This window comes from Cyprinodon tularosa, unplaced genomic scaffold (genome assembly GCF_016077235.1).
Source record: "Cyprinodon tularosa strain WSP-4 unplaced genomic scaffold, ASM1607723v1 ctg120, whole genome shotgun sequence".
Taxonomy (NCBI): domain Eukaryota; kingdom Metazoa; phylum Chordata; class Actinopteri; order Cyprinodontiformes; family Cyprinodontidae; genus Cyprinodon; species Cyprinodon tularosa.
Genome location: NW_024038004.1, coordinates 4,131,349 through 4,153,489, shown reverse-complemented (window position 1 = coordinate 4,153,489; position 22,141 = coordinate 4,131,349). Strand labels below are relative to the sequence as shown.

General features: G+C 38.7%; 1 protein-coding gene across 1 annotated transcript in view; it reads left to right on the top strand.

Moving 5' to 3' along the window:
* The first annotated feature begins 234 nt into the window (after positions 1 to 234).
* The window catches only part of trmt61a (tRNA methyltransferase 61A), a 29,998-nt gene continuing 8,091 nt past the window's right edge, over positions 235 to 22,141 (top strand). The window contains exons 1-2 of the mRNA XM_038274359.1: positions 235 to 582; positions 16,759 to 17,025. Of these exons, the coding sequence (XP_038130287.1) occupies positions 252 to 582; positions 16,759 to 17,025 (598 nt within the window). The 5' untranslated portion in view covers positions 235 to 251. The remainder of the gene's footprint in view (positions 583 to 16,758; positions 17,026 to 22,141) is intronic.

Genomic DNA, 22,141 nt, shown 5'->3' with positions numbered 1-22,141 from the left:
CTATAAGCTTTTCATGCTGATTTTGTTTGTTTTTCCAAACTTGCTCAGTTGTGTTTTAGTTTAATCAACAAAAAAAATATCAGTAGTTTTCAAAGTATTCACTTTCTATAAGAAAAAAATTGTTTTAAATATCTGAAAGCTTGTCTGATAGAGGCAGTATGGTCTATTTTCCTCCCAGACTACACAAAGCACAGCCACAGTATTTAGTGTAACTCATGTTTTACCTCTCTCTTTCAGACCTATTGCCTAGCATGAGCTTTGTGGAATATTCAGATTTGATTAAAGATGGGGACGTTGCCATCGTCCACCTGGGCCACAACTCGGTGACGCCTGTCAAGGTACAACATGGTGCTCAGACCCAGACCCGCTATGGAGCGATTCGCCATTCCTCTGACCTTATTGGACAGCGCTACGGCTCTAAAGTAACCTGTAGTAAAGGCGGATGGGTACATGTGCTGCACCCCACACCGGAGCTTTGGACCGTCTCACTACCTCACCGCACCCAGATCCTCTACACCCCAGACATCGCTATGGTTACGATGATGCTGGAGCTCAAGCCAGGATCAGTGGTTTGTGAATCAGGTAGGGAAATCTGTCTCTGTGTTTGTGATGGTTTATTAGATCTATTGTTGTTATTGATTAAAGTTAGAATAGAGAAGCTTCTTGGTCTTATCTGTCAGTTGTTTATTTTTTATAATGTTGATGTAATGTTCCCGAGAGATTTCTCAATCAACGATATAGAGATCTCTAATGAAATATCTGCTCCCCTTAGGGATTTCTTCAACTTTTGGTTTGTACTCGAGCTTAAATGTTTCATAATGAATGGTTATTGATAGTGCTTTAATTTATAATCGGGAAAACAACTGAAACCAGGTTGGTTCCATGTAAAAAAGTAATTTACCTCTAAGCTAAAAATGTTTATTTTTAACTCTTGGCAACAAAAGCAGACAAAGTGTTTTCTAGAGCAGGCAGAGACAAAAACTTCCTTACCGATCCATTCAGAGGCGGAGTTACTGATTTGCTGGTGCCCTAAACTAGACCATCAAACTTTAATTCTCTGAAATATTGTTACTTTGATACCATATATAAAACGTTAAGATAACCTTTCTTTTTAGTCCAAATGATGTTTTTTATTTTATTTCAGCGTGAATCATCTATATCAGTGATCCTTCTAATTGTCAATCATTCTGGCTCACATCCAGAATAGATATAGTGGATTAGGGGGTATTCTGTGCTAGAGCTAGTGAGGAAAACGGTCAGGCTTGTTTTTTTCTACCCAATATAACTACAGTATCAACGCCTTACCACAGCTGCAGTTGGATCAGAGCAACATCTCTGGGTCAGTCTGATGGTTTATATCCCCTCTAAGAAAATAAGTGGATTTAATTTGCAAAGAGACAAAAAAGAATGAGGAAAATAAGTATTTGAACAACTTGCTATTTTGCAGGTTATCCCACTTAGAAATTATGGATGGGTCTGAAGTTGTCATTATAGATGCATTCCACTGTGAGAGACATAATCTAAAAAGAAAAAAAAAAAAATCCAGAAATCACAATGTATAACTTTTGACTATTCTTTTGTGTGATACAGCTTTGTGCTTCGGGTCGTTGCTAATTAAGTATACTTATTTTTTGAGTCAATACAAACCACTAGACTGACCCAGAGATGTTGTTCTGATCGATCTGCAGCCCTGGTAAGGCAGTGAAGCAGTTGTTTTATTGGGTAGAAAAAAACACTCCTCATCACTGTTCAGTTCAGCTTGACATATCAGCTGTTTGGTAATCCTCCTGAGCCTTGTCACTTCACCCCTGCTTTCAAAGCTGGTGCTCTGTCTGCAGGCGGGGCGGTAGTTCATTTGTTCACCTGCTTGCAAGCTCTCAGGGGGAGTTGGTGACAGTCTGAAGGACGCAGGGTTTGTGTTTTTACAGCACTTCTCTCACTTGTACGTGAAAATAAGGAGATTCAAGTGATTAAAAACAGTTTTAATGCAATTGTTGTGGTCAGTAAAGGTCAGTTAATCCACCTAATTTCAGTGTAATTTTGAGAAATTCAGTGTAGCTACTGTTTGTGTTGAAATATGCCTGGGGAGGGAGCCCAGATGTCAGAAAAAAAGGCAGAATCCCCCCGAGTGGGGTCGCGAGGGGTGCTGGTGCCTATCTCCAGCAGTCAATGGGCGAGAGGCGGGGTACACCCTGGACAGGTCGCCAGTCCATCGCAGTTGCTAAAGAACATTCCTGACGGAATTCAATCCAGGGGAAACTACCGGTAACAGATTTCCATTTGAGGAGTTCTGCATAGAGCATAAAAAAAAAAAAAAAAAAATGGGCGACAATCATTCCACTAAACGATTGATCACAATTAAAACCTACTATGCAGAAATCCGTTACTCTAATGATAAAGAAACAGGTTAATATCTGTGGATTCTACTGATTTTATTCATGTTTTGCATGTATGTTTGCATTTTTTTACTTGAATTATGACAACACGCATTTATTAACATGTCTGCTTAATGCATCAATGTAAATTTGCCAGAATTGGTACAACAGCTACTTTTAATCCGCTGTCCTAAGTAAACTTAGTGCTCACCTGTAATGCCATGTCTGTCTTTGTGGAGTTTGCATGTTTTTCTCAGGTCAACATGGCTTCTCTCCTGAGATTCAGGACTTTCTCTCACAGACCAGTAACGTGACTGCTGACTAGTTTCCGTCAGCTCCATGTAGAGTGTGCATGGGGGATTGTTTGTCCTGTGGCTCTGAGTTATTCTGTGATTGACTGGCAGGCTGACTGGTGTGCACTCAGCCTCTCCGTTTCAGTCAGATTATTTCCAGTCCTATTATCTATTTTGGATTTGGATGAGACCTTAGTGTGTATACAGCGTATTCTGACTATATACAGCAAAGCTCTTCCAGCGAAGAAATCATTTGCTGAGAGCAATGAAGACGTCTAATTTACAGGATGCAAAAAAAAAAAAAAAAAAAAAGCACAACATTCGTGAAAATGATTTGCTTTTAGTTGATTTAAAATATTTGATATCTTATTATTTCTGTTTTCACAAGAAACTCTGAAATAGAGGCATCAATACAACTTTATTATTTTCAATACAATACTGACAGTCCAGCTTTGATTACTGACCAATCCTAATATCGTCCCGATATGAGCAGCAATCAGCAGCAATCATATTTTTTTTGTGTATGTGTGAAAAATTAGAAAGGTTCTAAAAAAGAGATGCTATAGACAGGAAATAATAATGAACAACAGGAATGTGTACAGCTAACCAAATAATTTTTAACCAGTGGGATAAATAAACTTTCGACCTAAATAAAAAAACCATTGTACAATTCAATTAAATAAAAAATGTGCAGTTAAAGACAGGAAAGTTTTGCCTGATATGCATTGCTGGAGGGAAATTTTGGAGCTGAATAAATACTGGAGAAAATGATTCTATCTGCGTATTTATATTGCAGATTTTAGATAGAGATATTAAAAAATATATTACAGTTGTTTTTCACAATTGTTCTGATATTTAAGATTCCCTCAAAATTGGATCCTAAATGAAACATAAAGGGTTTTAAAAATTCTGAAGGCTGTAATGTTCTCTAATTCTGGAATACCTTTTATATTGCCACTCATGGCCACACCATCTTTACATCTGCGATAAAAGTTAATTTGTTTGGAAAATTATAGCTGCTACTAACCAAAATACCATATTTTTTGGACTGTAGAGTGCATCTCACTGTAAGCCGAACCCACTAAATGGTTTGAAAAAAACTCAAAATGTTTACAATTTTTTATTTTTACAATTTCGGTATAATTGCAGCTCAAGGTGGGTTGCTCTGTGAGCTAAAGGCATGTTTAAGAGTCTGTGATATCAGCTGTGTTGCTGCCATCAACACCCTTGTTTATAGATGTTGGAGATCGGCCTGTTTTTCAGGGTAGTCCTGTTTCTCAGACTGTGACTCACTGGATGTGCTCTCTTCATCCTCTGACATGGGCGTTGGCCCGGAGCTCGTCTGCCTGGCTGTGTGTTTACTGGACGGGGCCGCCTTCTACTGTTGCTTTTTGATTCTCTGCTTCTGTCTCCTTGAACCCCAGTCGGCCTCGGCAGATGGCCGCTCAAACTGAGCCTGGTTCTGCTGGAGGTTTCTTGCTGTTAAAAGGTAGTTTTTCCTCTCCACTGTCACTACAACCATGCTTAGTGTGAGGGATTGCAGTCGAGTCAATGAGTCGATGCAATCAACTGGTTTTTCTTAGATAGAAAACTTGTATGCTGTATGATCTGGTGAACTGTAAAGTGCCTTTAGATGACATGTTCTGAATTGGTGCTATAGAAATAAACTGAAATGAATTGAATTACACTTCAGTTAACAGTCAATTATTATTGGTTGATGATTATTATGGAAATTATTATTTCAAAAGGAAAGGACAAATTAGAGTGAAAGAGCAAAATTATTATTTTAATAATAGAATAATCATGATCAATCTGAATAATTATTTCAGCCCAAATCAATTTATGCTAGTTTATGATGTCGACAGAGACAGGACTACAATGAATTTACAGTTAGTGGGCAGAACATGTCCTACTGTGGATAGAAAAGTATTTGGGTGGATTATTAATACATTCTCATCTTCTCAATCTAATTCTACTGAGTTGCTCATTTCTACTTTCTAGCGCTTCATTGTTTGCTGGACGGCAGTTATTTTTAACGTTGAGACCTATGATTTAGCCCCAGATGTTTTTAAACCCAGAACAACTCAGAACAGCTGTGAACATCAGCCACAGGTGTGTATTTTAGAAGTCCTGCTTTATTGGGAACGTTTTGTTCGTTCTGCTGTGGTTCTCCCCAGTGGCAGACAGTGGTTCATAATAAAGCCCAGTTCGCCTTCTGTTTCTTCAGTCCTTCTTCCGCTCCAGTTCCATTAGTAAGATTGAATGACTGCAATGATTTGGAGTGTTTCAGTGATTGGATTTTTTCTTTCTGTGGGTTTGCAGTGAAAGATGGGAGTCTCTACCAGTGCTTCGTCATGTCGAACTGCTGATGGTGCACTGTGTCACATTACTGATGGTGCTTGGGTAATATCTAGTGTGTACGTGAGCTAAGATCCGCTAGTTTCTCAATATAAATCTCTTCCACAGACATTTTGTTTATTCAGCATTTAGAGTTGCTCCCACTGAGGTGGTATAAGGTTCCTCTGTTTCTTTCAGTGTATAACTTCACTGCTCGAGTTAAAAGAGCAAAGTCCTGCTTTATTAAATACTTTATAAGTGCTTGAAAGTCATAGGGAAACGGCTTCTGCTACTTAGGCGCCAATAACCAGGGTGAGGTAAGAGGTGAATAAGCTACTGACTGTTCTCACACTAAAGGCTGACCTTGATTAAACAAAAAAAAAAACCCATTAATGAGATTCAGTAAGAAAAAAATCAGGTTAGATTTTAAGTGATACCGAGCATCTAACTTCAAGAATTGCAATTAATTTATACAGTTAATCCGAATATGAGCAATTTCTCCATTTTGGGACAATAAAGGGTTTTTCTGTGTGTTTCTTTTCATCTTCTCTGGACTTCTTTTTGGTTTTAAATGTGTTCCAACCTTTAAATACTCCCGGTTAAACGCATCTGAGTTGCACAGTCCCAACTGTCAACATTTTGTCATTGTCTTTTAAAGTCTTTTTTTCTTTTTAATCAAAATATGTTCACAAGTCTCCATAATGTGATATAATCTGCAAAGAGTCCAGACTTGAATCCGATTGTAAGATCTCTGAAGAGGTATAAAAATGGCTGTGCACTGATGGAGCTAGAGATTCTACATAGAAGAATGAGTGAAACTGCCTAAAGATCAGAGCGCTAATCTGGTGGCATCGTACTCAACCAGTCAGCTGTGTTCCCTGGACTATATCCTGTGTTGTTTGGTGTTACGTCCCCTGGCTGAGTCTAGGGGGTGTAAGGGACCAACATCGATTTAGACAGTGAATGAAGGAGTCAAAAGGGCATTTTAAAAGTTTTATTTCTTTTGAATAAATGATGGTAAAGGCTTCAGGGAGAGCCCAGGCCAAAATGACAAACAAAGCAACCCTAAAGAAAAAGAAAAGTGGACTTACCAAACTCAATATGCAACCACAATATAAAAACCTACAAAATAACCTACTTAACCAACACATAAACAGGAGAAAACTGGGGTTAAACAGAAAGGCAGCTCTCCCCTACATAAACCACCCAAGCAGGTTTACATGGTAGCAATCTTAACAGCCCATTAGATTTTACAATGAGCACAGAGGTGTATGGCAGACAAATGGCTCAGAGCCCCTGAAGTACTGCTTCACATGCCTTAAATATACCCCATTTACACTACCCTTGAAAAACCATGCCGAGACCGGTCCGAGCTCAGTAACTGAGAGAATTTATCTAGGGATGCACGATATTGGAATTTTGGCCGATGTCCGATATGCCGATATTTTAAAACTCATGTAGCCGATAACAGATACCGATGTTAAAGCTGGACAAAAATAAGTAGTCATTGAAAATAGCAGTTTTGTTATCCATTTCTGACACTTTGAAAAATAATATACTCCAATATATTTTCATATGCTGATATCAAATTGATTTTTATTTATTATTTTTTTTATTTGCTTAGTAAATGTTTCCAGTAGAGTTTCTCCCCGTTTTAAAAACGCGGTATCGATCTATTTTACTTTCAAAATCTCGTGAAATTTCATCGTTTTGTTACAAACTCTCGTGATATTTTGCAAATTCTTGTGAGATTTTGTTAGTAAAATAGATCGATACCGCGTCAATATATCAACATATAAAAATATGGTAACATTTCGTGAATTTTCGGGGGATTTCGTAGCATAACAATGACATATAGCAATATTTCATTAGTAAAAGAGATTGATATGGTGTTTTTAAATGGCAATATATCAGCATATGAAGATATTGGGATATTTTAATGTATCAATATTTTTTCCCTCGTCTTTAGAAGTTTTTAAGTCTGTAAAAAAGTTTTTGAGGAAGAAGAAGAAGTAGTATTTTTATTTTTTTTTTTAGACTTTAGAAACTCAGAAGCTGATCAAATATCGGGTTAAATATCGGTGGGGTGGCCGATGTCCGATATTCAGTTTTAAGGCCGATACAGGCCGATACCGATAGGGGGCTGATTATATCGTGCATCCCTAAATTTATCGTGTGTAAATGGAAAGCAAACTGAACTGAACCGAGCTAGACACAACCGGACCGCACTAACTGCAGACCAGTTCCAGAGGTGGGATTGGCTCGGTTTTTTTCCCTGGCTTAGTTCTCTAATAACAAGAGCGCATGAGCAGAACGCAGCATCTCCGTCTGGCTGCACATCCGGATTCACACTCCATTCCAGTAGTTGGCGATAATGCCCCTCCGGAAGTTGCTTGCCAACCAACACAAAACAAGAAGAAGAACAACAACTATAAACAACTATAAACATCCACGAAAGGTTGCCGTCTTCGCCTGACCCTCCGCAAACACCGAAGTCAGCAATAATAATCAAGCATAACTGTCTGAATGTGACAGGTGCGGCCATTTTGATTTGCTTGATTCCCTCCTTCTTTGTCTTCTTCTTCTTGGGTTTTATGGCGGTTGGCAAACAACTTTTGGTGCATTACCGCCACCAACTGCTTAATTTCCTCCTTCAATACTGGCAGTTATACCGCAGATCGTCACTAGGAGGCGAGGAGTCAAGGAACCGAGATAGCGTGATGTGTAAACGGTCGTCAGAACCAAGCTCGGCCTAATTAACTGATCCCAGCTCGAACCGGTCTCGGCATGGATCTGTTTTTCAAGGGTAGTGTAAATGGGGTAATAGTTTTCAGGTGATCTTGATTGGACTGAGACTCAAGAAGCAGCAGCCACTCTTAAAGGCGGAGCCTAAAACAGAGCAAGTTGTTAATTGGATGCTAGAACAAAAACAACATCCATCTTGGGGATGTAAAATTTTGTCACAAAATGTTTTTGGGAAATCCCTGACATCTTCACAGTAAAACTCAGTAGTGGATTTGAATTTATTTAAAACATTTGTTATCATTCTATAAATGCCTTTTTTTTTTTTATCCGTCTAATGAATGTTTCAGTTTAAACATAAAAAGGAATAAAGTTTGTACATCTATGCTAGACATCGTATATTTAGGTCTGTTAGCCTCTGCTCAGACTAAGCCTCAGATGTTTGAATTTTTAAATCCTTTTTTAAACTACAGTCTTAGTTTAGCTTTGACAGACTGGGATGTTTAGTCAATGTTTCCAGTAGTTTTTCTCCCCACTAAAATGTTTCCAGTCAGCTGACATCTGGTCCCATCTTCTGCTCACATGAACTTCCTCCTGAGGCTGTTCTGCAAGGACCTGAGCCTTGACTCATCTGGACAATGAGTGCATTTTGTTGTTGAAACACCCTTTGTGGAAACGCATTAATTTATTTTTAAACTGAAATAAATCTCCTCCAATAGAAAGAATTGTGTTTTATTTGTTTTTGGGGATTTTTTCAGTGCAAGATTTCTATAGAAAATCAAATTTAATATCTAAGCAATGTTGCTGATGTTTGATGCATTGAGGTTATTCTGAAAAGGAGAAACTTTCTGGCTTTGCTGATTATTGTTCTGTTTATGAAGACTGAACCCAGACCTTCTTTGAGGACAAGACTAATGAAATAGTGTTGCTAACCCTCAGCTATTTCCTCTCAACGGTAAACTATAATTTAAAAAAAGTCTCAGGCTGTTTCTCTGACTCCTAAGTTTGCATAGTGATTGTTTTAATATCCTGCTGCCCCAAAATAACCATGGATGCTGTAACATCATTTCTGATTCAAATGTAATTTTTTTGCTCTTCAAAAATTAATTTATAAACCTAGACTTGGACAAAAACTTTGATGCATACAGCTTTTCAACAGTGAAATGAACATTACCATTTATAGTGTGCAGCAGTGATCAGAATGTAAACAGTGTAGGAGAAAAGGAAAACTAGTTTAAAGTCATGGTGCAAATGAAATTGAAATGGAAAGGTTCAGTGCAGTGCAAAATAAATAAACAGATATGGTGCAAACTGCAGTGGAACATCGAGTTGTGTGCTATTTAAAGGGATTATTAAAAAATCAGCCACGTTGGTAGTGCAAATATGATGGTTTCAAGTGTGATGCCGAGGCTTGATTAGAGTTTCATGAGTTCAACAGTCTGATGGCAATGGGGGAAAAGCTGTTGCAGAACCTGCTGGTCCTGCAGCGGATGCTGCGAAGCCTCTTCCCAGAGGGCAGCAGGGAGAACAGTCCATGGTGGGGATGTTGGGGGTCGCTGATGATATGCGCTCGGGACATGCAGCACTGGGATGAAATGTCTTTAATGGAGGGAAGAGGAGCCCCGATTATCTTCTCTGCTGTTCTCACCACTCTCCTTATCTTCTTCCAGTCTGAGGTGCTGCAGCCTCCACACCACATAGTGAAACAGCTGGTTAGAATGCTCTCTATGGTGCTTCTGTAGAAGGTGGTGAGGATGGATGGGGGCAGGTGGGCTCTTCTTATCCTCTGCAGGAAGTACATGCGCTTCTGTGACCCGTGCTGCGATGTTCACAGTCAGCAAAGGCGCTATGCAGGTCTGCTGCAATTTCAATTCAGTCTATTTATTTAGCGCCTACTTACAATACACATCATCTCAAGGCACTTAACAGAGACAATTCAACCGGATCATAAACTCGAATTCAGTCAGTTTTCTATCGAAGGAAAATTTTGACTGTATGATCTGGTGAACTGTAAAGTGCCTTGAGATGACATATATTGTGAATTCGGTGCTACAGAAATAAACTGAATTGAATTGAATTGAAAACCAGTTGATTGCATCAACTTGTTGTCTCGAATGCAATACCTCACACTAAGCATGGTTGTAGCGACAGTGAAGAGGAAAAACCTCTTTTTTAACAGGAAGAAACCTCCAGCAGAACCAGGCTCTGTGTCAGCGGCAATCTGCTGAGGCTGACTGGGGTTCATGGAGACGGAAGCAGAGATACAAAAGGCACCTGTCAACAAGCTCCACTGGCCCCATCCAGGAAACACACAGCCAGGCAGACAAGCCAGCTCCATGTCAGAGGATGAAAGAGAGCACGTACAGTTAGTCACAGCCCCTGTAACTATAAACTTAATCAAAAGGAAAGTTTTAAGCCTACCCTTAAAAGTAGACGGGGTGTCTGCCTCATGGACTAAAACTGGTAGTTGGTTCCACAGGAGAGGAGCCTGATAACTAAAAGATCTGCCTTCCATTCTACTTTTAGAAATTCAAAGTGCTCTGTTAGGAACATAAGGAACAATCAGACCTCTGATATAAAATGGATTTGTCCATTTAAGGTTTTATATGTTAGAAGGAGGATTTTAAATGTCTATTGTTCTTTTTATCGAACTTGAATTTCCCCATTGTGGGACAATGACGGGATTTTCTATTCTATTCTTTTCTATGACTCTGATGTTGTTGGTTGCATCTAGGGCTGGCCAATTAATTGCATTTATATAATCCCTATTTAACCAAAGGTAATTTAGTTGCAAAGAACTTGATTTTTGTCCATATTGCAATTTACAAGCAGCAGAAGCTAAAGCTATTAAAGTACAGTGGAGGATATCCATTTTCTTGTGTCAATCATTCTGGTGATATGTTCACGTAAGGCCATCCTATATGCTCGTCCTATGCCGACAAATACCCCCCCCCCTTTGAAATATGAACAAAAGGAAACTTTTAAACATATTCTTAATGTTTTCATATTTGTTATGCATTGATGCGTTAAAATTTAGAGTTTTGGTATTTTTCAGCATAACACCTCTGGTGAGTCTGACATAGCGGAAAAATTGCAAATCTTCTTTTGTAAGCTTGTATGAGCAATGCAAACAGAACTTTTCAAAAGAGGAGAACAGAGGGCTTGTGCATGTGCATTTTTGTTTATTAAAAGTGGAGAGGGTAGGTCTTTTCAAAAATTTGTGAAAAATCCTCCCCTATACCTTTAACGACAATGGAATTTATAGCACTACACAACCTGACCTTTTCTGTCGTTGAGAACCCAGGATTACATAACTTGGTAGCCTCTTTGAGCCACGTTACACCATCCCGGGTCATCGCTTTTACTCGGACATGTCTCTGCCTGTCGTTGCTAAACACATCCACAACTTGATCAACAAGAGAGGGCTGCACCTAAGTTTGACCACAGACATATGGACGTCAGATGTTAGTCTGTTTAGCATGTTAAGCTTAATGGCTAACCCTAACCCAGGCAACGTTTTGTTGATTATTCACATAATTTTTGAGAATACACTTTCATTTACATTTTTTGTTACCAAGGCTGATATGCGTGTCTTGATACATCCAATTAAACTTTGAAAATATTTCACTTTGTTCCACAAATACCTTTGCAGATTCTGAAAAAAATTTTAAGATGCCCTTTTTTCTTCGACTTTTGCTGTGGTTATGTTGGAGGAACAGAACATTTTCTGTTACTGTTTGTGCATATAATCTTATATCTGAAAAATACTGGACTTCACAAATACCTCTGCAGTAAAATGATAGATTGGTTCAATAATGAATTTTCTAGGGATGCTCTTTGTTATTGAATTGAATAGACTTTTGGTGCTATTAAATAAAGCAAGAAACCACTGTTTTGTGTGATGACAAGGAAAAAAAATAAACATTTCAAGAACCAAAACATCTTGTTTTCTGTTATACATAAGCCAGAGCTACCTAATTTTTTTTTCATAGCTGTATCCACCACAAAAGCCCTGATGATGCAAAGATAACATTGAATATTAACTTATCATTATCAGAATCGGTATTGTTCATGAAAAGCAGAAAATTGTCGGTAATTGGTCATCCCTCGTTGTACCAGATATGAATAGAAGGTTGAGTACAGGAAGCAGGTGGACCGCTTTGTGGCATGGCATGGAAAGTAGCTTGCCTCTCAACTAGATGAATGTAGCTTTCAGGAGAAACAAGAACAGTTCAAACAATGTTGCCATCAATGGAAGATGTGTGGGAGGAGTATAATTAATTCTTATACAACAGACTGAAAGCCATCTACGTGAATGGACAGAGCAGAATATAAGAGGAAGTTTAGGTCCTTCAGTGTTGTACTAAGTTCTGTTGGGGTAACAGCATCAGATTAAATGATTTAAAGAAGCTAAACAAGCTGATAAAGAACTCAAATTCTGTTCTAGGAGCTGCTCTAGGACCTCTGGAGATGAAATTAAATAAATGGCATCACAGAAAACCCTGAGCATCCTCTCATTAGTACAAAAGTGTCTTCAGCCGGGCTTCTAAAGACCAGCCCTGAAACAAAAGATCCTTCCTGCCTTCAGCCATCAACTCTTTAAACACCTGAGATGTACCATTTAATTCTCCCTTTAAATTCATTTATTAGTTTTAAATTTAAATGAATTATATTTTTAATCCAATATTTTTTTTTCAGATTGTTGTTTAAAAATAAACATAGAGGACATGGACATGATGCAAACTAAGATTATGATTAGTAATACAGTTGTCTTAAAAGTTGGTCAGGCCCAGCGTACTATGGCGTTCATCACACTGAAAATGGACCACATGAAGCAAAGGAGAGAGAGAGAGATGTTGCGGGAGATTAGGAAGACGATTAGAGACGAGCATGTTAAAGGTAAAGGCTGTTGGACCATTTCCAAGGAGCTTGATGTTCCTGTGGCTACAGTTGCACACTTAATTCAGAACTAAAAGGTGTGAAGGACTGTAGGCAGCTTCAGTGGTCATGGCTGCAAAAGGAAAATATATTAAAGATAAATATGATAAAAATGATAAGAGTCCAAAGCAAAGGGGAAATTAAAGTATAAGGCACATTGGTGTCAAATCCCACTTCCTACCGTTGCTTGTTCCAACAATACTTGACAACATGATAAAACACCCAGGGCTAGTGAAGAATAAAACATTGGACTGATTTAAATCCTTCGAAATATTCGAGGAAGGAGCGAAAATTTGCCATCTGGGGATGGCACCCTTAAAACCACAGGCAGCTGGAGCGGTGTGCTCTCCTGCAGTGAACCACATGTCTGGTAACGTATGCAGAAACCTCATTGGCTGTTGGATAATTAGTTTGATGTAGTGATGGTCTTAAACCCGGCAAGTCACCGTTTTTGATCACTTGCATACCCTTACAAACTGTTTTTTTAATGTTACAAAGGTAATAAGGTCTTGTCCTGGATTCCAATTACACTTTTGGCTTAAAAGTTTTGATTTTCTAAGTATTTCACATAGTTCCCTATAAAGGGTTAAAGGTTGTGCAGCAAAAATGAAGTTACTGAGTCATTTTAATAATCAAAATGTAATTTTTTGCATAATTTTACTCTGAATTTGGCAAAGGAGGAGAGATTAGTCACCAAATTATCCTGTCGTGTGTGAAGTGTAATACTTCCTCTTATGAAATAAAACCCAAAAAACTGTCCGTAGAAGTTTAATTATTGTATTTATCATATTTAAACGCTATGAAAATAATTTTGTAGATTTAAGAAGCTTTTAAAGAAATCCGCTTCTAGAACATAGATCATAGTAGGTCACATGTTTAATCAAGCCATATAGAAGAAGACAAAGATGTAACGCTTTAGTCGTCTGGTGGATTTTTTTTTTCCATCCAGTGTGGATTGTAGAACTGAGAGCATGCAGCTGCAATCAGACATGATTTTAACGTTAATGTAATCACTAACAGTAGTTCCTGTCCACCGGGAAGACTAAATATCTGAACAGCGAGTTCTTCACCATAACGATAAGACGTTCATGATTGTTTAATCGGGAATGAGATGATAAAAACACAGCTGCCCTTTTTGCTGTTTGCGAGACCATTTTATTCAACAGTTTTCATTTTTTTATCTCTTATTTTATGCTGCTTTGAACAGTGCCTTAAATGTTGTTTGTTAACGGCGACTCTCTACACGTTCCAACAGATTGAAGGTCCTAGCCATGTCTGAGAACACTGCTTTCTTTGTGGCTCCCACAGCAAAGTGGCGGTGACATCACTTAGTTAAATGTAAAGTCTGAGTGGAGGATGGGATGTAAGGGGCTCTCTCTGGTTCTAGTACTTAGTTACCCAGCCTTACTGTAAGTCCTATGAACAGCTCTACTTCCCCTTTCTCTTCTGTCCCTCATTGCCCAATATTTAGTGCCGTTTATAGCACTGGAAGCGAATGGGAAAGCATGTAATAGAGGTCGTCTGACAGAACCTAAGAGAATGTGAGCTTTTGTAAGCCGTTTTAACCCACCTAGTTGGACTTTAAAGCTCTTTATGAGAAATGATATCTTTCCTTAAATCTTATTTTTACATTCAGTTCTTATCATTCGTCTCTGCAGAGATAGGAGCTTCGCAAGTAATCAGTCTTTTAAATTTCCTTTTTAAACTGCTGCTTCTTATAAGCAAAGATAGGGCATTTCTGCCTGTGTTTACATGGAATCTTTCTCTTTCATTCTCCCAGTGCTAAGTTAGCATGATCCAGAGTGTGATTCTCAAAACTGGTCCAAACCTGCTTAAAATACTGATAAAACTTCTGCTTCAGTATTTGGTTTAGCAGATAGTTATCCAATCAGAAGATTGTGGATTTGTTTTTGGCTTCCTCTTTTGTCCCTTATCTCCAAGCCTGCTTGTGATGCCATGAATGTGTGTAGCTTAGTGAAAGTGATTGGGTGAATGGCAAGAAAAGCCTTATCCATCCCATATGAGCCATACTACTCTATCATTATTTATGAAAAGGTTCAAATAAAACATATTAATTATGGTCTTGCCATTCTGACTCAACCCAAGAAAGCATAAATAACTGAATGCCAGCTGGAGTTTTAAATCGGTGCTACTGTAATTCGATTGATGTTAGGCATTTTTTAAGCAGAATAAGACTCCAGCAGAACCAGGCTTCTGCTGAGGCCGACTGGGGTTAAGGAGACAGAAGCAGACACATAAAGGGAACTTAAAAGCACTGATTCATAAAAACCTTCCATGTCGGTGAAGTTAAAAGTAAACTAGCTCTGTCTGAAAGAAAGCAGATAAGCTCTTAGCCAGTGTTCAAATCAAAAGGGATGATAGAGAGCACAACTAGTTTTTCACAGTAAAGCAAAGTGCAGTGGCAAACATGAGGAACAATCGGATCTCTGATATCAGATGGAGATTGGTTATTTTGGGCTTTAAATGTGAAAAGGAAAATTTAGGTTCTATTCTGAATTTAACAGTTTTTTTAATAATCATCAGAATTCTGGCTGCAGCATTTTGGATCAGCTGAAGTTTGTTGACTCCCTTATAGTCCGGCCTTGGAGTAACAAATGCATCCATTAGTTTCTCAGTGAGATTTAACTACAAAGTCCTGATCAGAAATAAATTGCATGCTTTTCTCTACATACACTTTATGGCAGAAGTCACTGATTAAGGGTCCACATCAGGACCCACCTGCTGGCTAATCCGGACTCAACCTGATTTAAACCATTTATAAATTATTGCACGTTGTCGGACGACAGTTATTAAACATTACTTGTGCCGCTTCTCTTGTTAATTTGGTAAAGGCATTCGTAGCGTCCGGGACCAGGCTGCACGTGACACAATAGCCAATGAGATGTGTCAAGCCGCGCGATGGGAAAGAAGGAGAAGACAATGAGAAAAAGAGCAGAGAAAGTGTGGACTGCTGGAAGATCCTCTGTAAACTGTTGAAAAAAAAAAGTGCAATGGTGCACTCAAAGATGACTCTGCACATTTAGAGTATGTTTCGCTCAACATGCTGCTGTGAAGCAGGAAAAATCAAAAATAAATATGTATCCAGTAGAGATGTCCCGATCCAGGTTTTTGCACTTCCGATCCGATACCGATACTGGCCGATACCAGCCTATCCGAGCATGTATTTAAGTTTAAGTTAAAGTATTTAGCCTTAGTTGTAAGACTCATGTTGAAAAGGGTTTTAGTACTCTTGATAACATCTAGCCAGCTAAATTAGGTGAGATTGAATAAAACACAATGCTTGGTAACAACAAACTTACCTGTTTATTAAGAGATAAACACAAACTGGACAATATTATGAATAGCAATCTGAAATTGCACAGTGAACAGTAAAACCGTAAACAGTTAAAGGTGCATGTATTACTGTAAGTTTTAATAAAAATGCAAAACAGGGAAACACTGGCGCAAAATAGTGGAATGGATCGTTTAAATCGACGAAACTGGAAAATACGGACCAGATTTTTTTTTTAAAAACTGGATCGGCAGTCTGGATCGGCATTTTACATGCTTTGCCGATACGCATTTTTTTGCCAATATCGGCGTCCCGATCCGATACGTGGATCGGATCGGGACAAGCCTAGTATCCAGGCTCACAAATGAGCACCTTGATATGTGATTGAGAATGGCTTTGTCACCATTCAAACCAGGTTTAAAACCTTGCAGGGCAGCATAAAGCCCACTGTTCTCATTAAGCCATAGAAGAGAAAGAAAAAACAGGTGTTTTAGAAAATATGTGAATCAGGAAATTATCTATATACCAAACTGAAAGATTGTTCTCTACTTCAAAAAACACTTTAGATTTTAAAATATATATGTATATATGTTTTTTTAATTTAAAAAATCAATGTATAGCATGGATGCATAAATACCTCCTTTTATTTCAGTACTAAATGCTTTTTAAAGTAACAGACTATAATTAAAAATGTCTCCGGACCTTTACTGGTTGTTGATTTTCTTTATTCGGACCCCACTGATTTTTAATTGGTTACCCCTGCTTTATGGTTTTTTTTTAGGTACTGGTAGTGGTTCCCTCTCCCACGCCATCTTGCGCACAATTGCCCCGACGGGCCACCTACACACGGTGGAGTTCCACCAGCAGCGTGCAGAAAAGGTGGTTGAGGAGTTCAAGGAGCACCGTGTGGATCACTTGGTCACGGTCAGGAACCAGGACGTGTGCAAAGACGGATTCGGAGTTACGGGGGTCGCAGACGCGGTCTTCCTGGACATCCCCAGCCCCTGGGAGGCGGTGGGACATGCCAAGGCTGCTATGAAGAAGCATGGTAAGATTTTATGTTTATAAATAACATTTTGCATGGTTATAACTGCTTATTGAGCAGCACAAAATATATATAATCACCACTTAATGTAACAGAATCAAAGCAGATTTAGTTGGATTTCAGGAAGGTCATCTCTTTGCTCTGCAGTTCATAGTTTTGGTTATTACAAAATGTAGCCCATGGCTCTTTGGTGAAGCTCTGAGCTGGGACTCACTTTAGCACATGATGCATCACAGCAGTTATATAAGTGGATTAACCTGCTCTCGCACCATGCACTTTGACTTACTGCAAATGATAGCTATATTACTCTCACTCCACCCATCGGTTCCTCTCCCCTACATTACCGCAGACACTCTGCCAGTAAGTGCATATTCTCCAGCACAGCTCCATGCTGTTAACTCAGCTGAGGAAGGAACCGTCAGATATGTTGTGGATGGGGCTGGAAGTTTGCCCAAAACTGAATCCATAATTTTTTGTGTCGATACGGCAACATTCAGCATTGATATAAACAATGTAAACGCCTCGGCAAAATGTTTTTGTATTTGGCAGTTTTTCTAAGTCAATAAAACTTGTAAAATATATTTTTTTTATATTTATTGTAAAAACACAAAATAAATCAAACAAAATTTACAGAACATATGATTGTTTAACCAGGTGATTATATCTCCTTCATATAAAAGATTGGTCAGCCTAAACTGCAGACATAAGAGAGCAATATAATGCAGAGTAAAGACTTTTCTCTCTTTAAGCAGAATTTATTTCAGTGCAACTATGGTTCAGTTAAAAAAAGCTCATTATATTAACATTACATTCACCTTGGACTTGGACAAACTTTATTATAATTTTTTATAAACACGGTGTAAAAACAACGCAATTTGAATGCATACAGCTTTTAAAAAGTGAATGAGCTGTATGCATCAAAATATTGTTGCACTGACTGCTTTTACTGCTGACCATTCAATGCTTTTGTGTTTTCACTGAAATATCCAACACAGAGTCTCCAGTTTCTTTTCTTATAAATAAAAAAAAAAGTCGCTACATGGTCTGAAACTCTCTAAATCCCGTGATAAAGTTGCTTTGCAGCGGTGTGCAGTCTTTTTGCCGCTCCCCCTTTCTCCAACTCTGCTCCTTGTCCTCAATGCTGCGTCACGCTGCTGCAGGTTCTGTTGACAGAGATGCAAATACCGGTTCCAGCGAAATGCAGTATAATAACTTATTAAATGCAATGGTGCGTCGGTACCAAATTAGTACTGGTATACCGAGCCACCCTATTAGCCTACAATATTATATAAGACAAGCTGAAGAAACTGGAAGAAAGTCCTGGTAATGCAGCAGTGGGATGATTACATTGAAAAGTCAGCTCACTTTATCCACCAGGCTACATAAGGAGGAATCTTTATGAGAATACACACAGTGACATAAATTAGGAATTTATATAATTTATTAAATGTATGTAATACAAATCTAGATGTCACAAAACTTGCAAAGTAACCATGATGAAACACTATATTTTCACATTCAGTCCAACTCATTCGGACACAGAATACAAGTTTTGAAGCCTTTTTGGAGCCACACCAAAAAGATACCTTTTGAGATAAATCATTCATGAATTGTTTTATCATCATCATCCAGTTGCCAAATGCAGTTTGTAAAGATTTGCTGGCTTTATCTGATTATAACTCGATAAACAGTTTGATGTTCCATAAAGCAATAAAAGTAAGGCTGGTGTTAGAAAACTGCTGCAAGCATGAAGCACAAAGTTTCAATCGCACCCAGAAGTAACCATCTACAGGTGGACTGGTGTTCATGAATCATGTTCATTTTGACAACCTGCTAGTTGGGTCCTATCCCAGTCTGTATAGATTGTCTTCAAACCTGTCAATCAGCTTTTTCTGTAGATTTAAAAAGATCACTAATTACCTTCCCTATCAAGAAAAGGAAAAGGTCTGTCAGCAGAACTTTCCACCTGTCCACATATAATCAGTTGGGCTTTATTCTTTCCTACCACTTACGGATTACACTGCCTCCATTGATACTCTCCTTTAAAAGGAACTGATAGAAGGCCCTACCAGCCCAGATAGCCTATTCGGCCTCTATTTTTAGTTTGTGCCGAAGCTGAAGCAAGTCAGGAAGCAAGGGCGTTAATTCCCCTCCATGCATAATCGACCACCGGTGGAAGCTCAGAGCCTCTTCCATTTTAACCCTGGCTGCTGCAACAACATCTCCTCCTGCCAAAGTGTCTGGGGCTGCAGCTGGCGTCCTTAGGGTCAAACCCTCCACAGGAGATACGGAGCAGAGGCAAGAAATTGTTTTGTTAATGTCTGTATAAAAGGAAAAATAAAACAAACAGGTTTTGCATGCATCCCTGCTCAAGCATCCCTAAAAAAGGCTAAATTCCCTCTAAAGTAATGTCTAAAGCAATGTTTTATTTGGTTGGTTAAATGTGCCATTAACATCTTATAAATTATTCACAGAAACAACTGTTATTCACCAATCTTTAACCCTTTATAGGGCGCTCAATGAAATACTTTGAAAATCCAAATTTCAATAATGTTATTGTAATCCAGGACAAGACCTTATTACCTTTGTAAAATTCAAAAAATATGGATATTTTGATGACAAAAATGATGGTCAATGTAATAACAAGAAACGCCAACTTGCCTGAATATATTAAGAAAAATAACAAAAGTGCTTCTATAAGAAATTCATGATAAAAGGCTCTGAGAGTGAAAGAAACACATTTTATTTGGTATAACATAACTTTAGAAGCATTAATGCTGATACTTGACTTAAAAATATTTAGTTTATAAGCCTAAATGTAATTGTTAACTAGGCTTATTAACATTTTAACTTTACTTTTTATCTTTTCAATTAGCTTTTTTTTATTTTTTCTTCACTTAACTTTTTTTCAACTTAATAGGTTGGTAATACCATTCATCGTCTAATTGATCAAATGTCAAAATAAGATGTACAGCCATGAAGTAGGATCTTTACTCTTTCCACTCTTTAACCTAAAACGTGGCATGAAGCAATGAATTGTGGGCTATTCACTCTCTCGAAGTTCGCGTTGATGCACGCTCCGCTCAAGTGTGGATCTCTGCAGAATTGGGACACACTATGCACTCGAAACCCTCAGTAGAACCATGCGATTGAAGTACGCAAGGGCAGGAGTGTGGGTATTGGCAATGGGCCACAGTCTCCTTGCTCCAAGCCTCTGCTGAAACACACCTGGTTCCACTGAGCCAGGTGTCACCGCAAAGCTTTGCAGAGTTTCACTCCTAGTGAGGTACTTCAGCCATTTTATTCTAGTATGTTGGGCGAGATACACACGTAAAAGTTCCAGGACCCCAGCCCCTGAGTATTTCAGTTTGAAAGCATTGGTCTGAAATAACAATGCAGGGATTTTACTTTCTGAAGTCAGATTTATCCCATCTCTGATGCAAGCCTCTTTATTTGGTCACCCCTAATGCGCTCACTACCTGCCAATGGCTGTGCAGACGAAGACACCACTGGCACATTTGTTAGACTTGGGTTTTTCCTTAAACTTTGAAAAGAGATCTGTTCTGCCTTTTCTAATGACTATTTATCTGAGGGTGGAGTTAAACTCAGCCCGAATGAAGGATAGTCTCTCCCAGCCATGAGCAGACGCGCTGTCAGCACTTCTCCTAGATGCTAAACCTGGGCTTGCTTTATATGACTTCCTCAAACATGGTTCACAAACCTGCACACACATCCTGTGCATCAGAGAGGCCCTATGATCTCTATCTCTCCTTCAGTGGGAGCTGACCTCCCCCATTGGGTAAATCCCCCTCCTTCTTTCAGAGGGAGTTACCCTCAAAGACCTTTCTGTGTCAGGATGGGAGGTTGCATCACTTTCCTCCTTTGCTGGATCAGTATTTTCTGATTCAGAGCCTTCAGGAGAACCAGGCCTCACCAGGAAATCCATTGCACAAGTTGTCTCTACAACAAAATGGAGAGCTTTTGTTTACTGGTGTAAGATGAAAGGAATCGACTTTATGACCTCTTGCCTGTATATCGTAATCACAGCTGATAAACAGTAATTTGGCTTCAAACACAAAACACAGATGTTTAATTTTAAAGCATTTTGGGAGAGAACAGTGTTTTAACCACTGACGAAATGCTTCTTAAAGGGTTTTCATAGACACAGACCAGCGTCACACTCACTGATTCCTCGGTAGGATTTAGTACTTGTATTTAATGCACTGGTTCTAAGTAGCTCCTTTCTGTCTCATAATACAGTAACAGGAGCATTACAATGCATTGCACAAAGTTCATCAATTAGGTATTACATTAATTAAATATTTTTGTACTGTTTAGGTTTATTTAAACTTTTTAGCTGTCCGTTACATTTAGGGTGCATGCCCTGCCTGCAGGTTTAAGTAGGATGCCTTTGTCTTCATATTAATTGGAGCTTTCCTGCAGATATAACAAGGAGGATCAGCACAGCATGGTAATAAAAACTAAGCCTCAGTATGAAAGATTTTTCAAGGAGAGGAAAGTATGCTGCGCTGCAACTCTCCTACCTCCTCTCCAGCTCCCTTTTATGGTGCCACTGCTGCATATTCCTCTCATAAGCTATTCTGCTTTATGCACGCACACACTGTGATCCAGATAAATAACGCGCTGCCACATCACTGTTTGAGACGTCCCATGACCATACTGGGTATTGCTATGAGCAATAGGGCTGCAGAATGTGACTCCATATGGAAATGCTCTATTTTCTTCCCACTGTCAAACAACATGTTTTTTTTTTATGTTTGTCAATTTCCTTAAATAACCCAACTAAAGGCTTAAATGATGGATAAATATAGCACTTATGAAAATCACATTTTTTTTCCTGCTAAAGCAAATGAAATGTAAAAATACACCATTTTTTGTCGTCTTCTCCCATGTTTATTGTAATTTGTGGTTAGTGTGACTCAAAGCTTCTCAGAAGCTGAAAAAGTTGTTTTTCTCCAGTGGACAGAGAAGCAGAAAAGCAAGGTTTTTTTCTCTCCCTGCGAGTTGTAATTTTCCTGATACTCTGGCCTGCAGCCCAGACCTCTGAGACAGAACATAAATCCTAACAAGCATCTCCTCGCTCTCTTCAGTCTTTTTC